General features: G+C 40.2%; 1 protein-coding gene across 1 annotated transcript in view; it reads left to right on the top strand.

Moving 5' to 3' along the window:
- smurf2 (SMAD specific E3 ubiquitin protein ligase 2) overlaps positions 1-3,846 on the top strand; it is a 70,654-nt gene that overhangs the window by 30,456 nt on the left and 36,352 nt on the right. The window contains exon 4 of the mRNA XM_007560295.2: positions 1,837-1,970. Coding sequence (XP_007560357.1) covers positions 1,837-1,970 — 134 coding nt within the window. The remainder of the gene's footprint in view (positions 1-1,836; positions 1,971-3,846) is intronic.

Below are 3,846 nucleotides of genomic sequence, written 5' to 3'. Positions count from 1 at the left end.
AAGGGATTTAAAAAGTGACAAGAAAATTATTGCTTTGTTTTTTTGTTTGTTTTCATTCTTAGCCAGCAAAAATCTGAAAAGTGTGATGTGCATTTGAAATTACTGCTTTAGTTGCATCTCTACCTTCTTTCCACATTTAGGGACTGAATTCTTCCCTGTAAAAAAGGTTAGACTCAAAGGGATTGGATGGAGAGAATTGGTGAATATTTTTAAATCTGGACATTGATTCAAAGTTGTATTTATTTCTTTACTTTGACTTTGACTGGAACCTTTTATCTAAAGCTTTCATTGAAGTTGATTCTGATTTATTGGGTAGTCTACATTAACTCCTTGAAGAACATTTCATTTCCCCTGGGGTTTGATAAAGGATTTTTGGATTTGAATTCATTTGAATTTTATAAATTCCAATTAATAATGTTAAAACAAACAAACAAAACTGACAGTATTGTCAGAAATAATGATGAATTACTTTGGACTCCATTAATTTGGCAAATGTTTGAATTTTGACTTTGGGGTTCCTGGGTAAAGGCAGCGTGAGTACGCCACTCTTTTCGTTTATTCACTACTTTGCGTTGGTCCATCACATAAAATCCACATAATGTATAAATTTGTGGTTGTGACTTAATTAAATAGACTCTAAAGCTAATTACCATATTTTTCCCGTGGCAACCATTCAGCTGTGCAAAACGCCTGGGTGAACCTAGCTCCGCCTTCGATGACAAAGCTCCTCCTCAGCGATGCCGTTTCAAAGCTCCCGCTTCCCATGACACTCCCACTCAGCTCCTTCAGACTAGCCAGCAGCAATTAGCAAACACCTTGTAGTGTCCACACCACCAAGGTGGTAGGCTATGGTTAATGTTGGACCCTTAACCTTCAAAGCAACGTTGGTAAAAAAAACATTGTTGAAGTGTTAAGAGAGGAGCACTGCCGTGACGACTTCCTGAAGGCGGAGTTTCAGAAAGAACAGGAGCTTCTTAAAGAGACAGAGACCCAATTTCAATGCTTTAAATTACAAAGTCAAAATTCTTTGAAGACTTATTTGATACTTACAGAATTTTATAGGAACTGAAGGTAACATAGTTACTTAATTGTGCTGTACAAATGATACGATGTGGCTGGAAAACACATTACTGCCCCTTTAACAATTTCTAAATGAATACAACTTATACTCCAGTGCTTTTATATGTTTTTTTGTCTTCATGCCACATTTTTTCACTAATGCGACTGACGAGTCGAGAAAATACGGTAATGTCTTTCTCGAAGGGGAAATTATTTCATTTTGCCTCATCATGAGCTTGAACCTTTAGTTGGCCTAAAACCTTCCTGAATAAGCCTTTGGTTTACCATTCGCCTCAGAGTGCTGGTGCTGCAAGGCGGGTTCACAGATCAGTCACTGGTTCTTCTGTTAGCGTGTCCTTGATGAGGTACAGCTGGTGTGTCACCGAACAGCGTTACGCTGCTGCTGCTCTTTATCTCCCTTCCTACAGTCCTGTCCCGCTCTTCCTGCTGGGAACGTTATAAAAGACTCAAAGGGTTCAACTTTGCCTGTCATGCTCCGTCACACGCCGAGATGCTCAGGGCCAGATTTACACATTCGCTGGAAAATCCCCCTGAGCCGCTACACCTTCCTCTTCCGTCTCCGCGTCCCGAGTGTCGTCCTTGATGCAGAGCTTTGTTTGTGGCCCCTATTGTTGGGAGTCGGTCTGGTCGGAGGGGGCCCAGGGCATCCTCAGTGAACTTCATGATAGCTCTCGCGAACGCATTGTTGTCTGCCTTCATCCTAACGTTGTTTATGATTTGTAAGCAAACATCCGTTCTGCTCCCGTTTCACCTCAGGTACATCGGAAAATCGGACTCGATCACCATCAGCGTGTGGAATCATAAGAAGATTCATAAGAAGCAAGGGGCCGGGTTCCTGGGCTGTGTCCGCCTTCTGTCTAATGCCATCAACCGCCTTAAAGACACGGGCTGTAAGTATCAGTGACGCTTCAAAGTAGCAATTTGCCTCAAGACAACAGCAGTTTGGCCTTTTTCATTACTTTTCAAAGTAGGTCTCTTTGGTTTCAAGTAGAACAATTAGCTTTATATGTTTAACATGTTTCCTGTGTTATATAAATATGGTGCAAAAATACCAAATAAATTATGCTAAGTTTTAGAATTTGTAACAAAATCTAACACAATGCAGCTGAAAGATGATAATTACTGTCTCAGTGGTGGCACTGCTAGCTAAAAAGTTATTTTCGCTAACCCAAAAGCACTAAATACCAACGTTAGCTCTGCTAAGATTCATAGATGACCTGAACTCAATATGTTGAGGCACCAGTTACCATTATGAAAGCTTACTAAACAGGCATGAGCTGCTGTGAAATGAAACATGACATGCCATGCCCTTTCTTCACTCCAACATGGTCGTGGTTTTCTCCATGGCCATTTTGGCCAAACGCTTTAATTTTAGTTTCATCAGACCATAACGGGTATCCCAGGAACGCAGGTCTTTCTCTGTGTGCAAACTGTAGTCTGGGTTTTTGTTTCAATGGCTTCTTCCTGAACATTACAGTGGCTATAATGGTTATTGCTTACATATAAATATTTGAACAAGTAATATATATTGGCTGATTTCTCTTTTTTATTATTATTTTTATTTTATGCACACAGTTCAGTCAAATCAGAAGCTTACAAAGCCTTCCCATGTTGTAGAAAATCATTGTAATCTACACTTTTTACTCTTAGCAGTGAAAATGTCTCATAACATTTCTCAGATTATTCAGGTATTTGGCAAATATAGATGCTTATTATACATAAAATGTGGAGTAGCTCCATTTGTTTCACTTTTTGCCCTTAAACTGTTTCTTCAGTACCCTGCCATAGCAAACCTTTTCTATGTTCAAACACAATCGTGTTTTAAAAAACTGTTTAAACTTTTTATGCAGTTTCCTGCAAAGTCAGTGACATTGTGTCTTGATAGACGGCGTTTGTCAAAACCACGTTTACGCGTCTGTTTTAATTTGGAGTCACTTCCTTTTCTGTCTCTAAGTTGACGTAAACAGCCAATCACACACATCACACTACAGCTGGGTGCTTATGGTAAATGGACTGAACTTATACAGCGCTTTTCTAATCATTTTGACCACAAACGAACAGGAGGAAGTTGAAATCAAACTTTCGATCCCAAGACAAGTACTTTACCCACAGAGCCACAGTCGACCCCCGCATCATATCGTTTATCGTGATGGATTTGTTGTAATAATTTTATCGCAATAAATTTCAATTAATAACTGTCGTTATTGTCATGATTGCTAGTTTTACTGTTTACTTCACTGCTTGTTCAATGAAAACGTCAATAAATTTGCAAATCCCTTCGCAGTTTAGCGATGCCAATCACACTTCTTTACGTGACTGGTGTCCCAAAGAAGCGAGATGCAAATGGGAATGATTTTCAAAAGCAGCTTTTGTGCTTTTGGGGCGATAATTGCTGTGACGCAAAGAGATAAATAGTTCTTATCGTCACTTTTATCGCTACTGCGATAATACGGCTAAATGTTGCCCACCCATAACCGAAACATCAATACAACGTCGAGGAGAAGTTGCAGATAGCGTCCCAATCTACTTAGTGCGTCTGACAGCGGCCAAACTGGACTGTGAAAAGTCCTGTTTGGCCAGAACAGGAAGAGCCGCTCAGCATCGACCTGCAATTACAAAAAAAAAAAAAAAAAAAAGCCTCATGTCAGAAGCTAGCCGGGTGAACGAGACTGAGGCTTCTGCAAAACGTCTTCCTCTAAAGGCCAGGGCCGGACAGATTTAGCTGACAACACGGCAGCAGTCTGGAGGTTGTGTTTTGAGCTGGTA

This window comes from Poecilia formosa, unplaced genomic scaffold, assembly GCF_000485575.1.
Source record: "Poecilia formosa unplaced genomic scaffold, Poecilia_formosa-5.1.2 Scaffold114, whole genome shotgun sequence".
NCBI classification, from domain to species: domain Eukaryota; kingdom Metazoa; phylum Chordata; class Actinopteri; order Cyprinodontiformes; family Poeciliidae; genus Poecilia; species Poecilia formosa.
The sequence above is the reverse complement of the archived record's forward strand: the minus strand, read 5'-3'. Positions and strand labels throughout refer to the sequence as shown.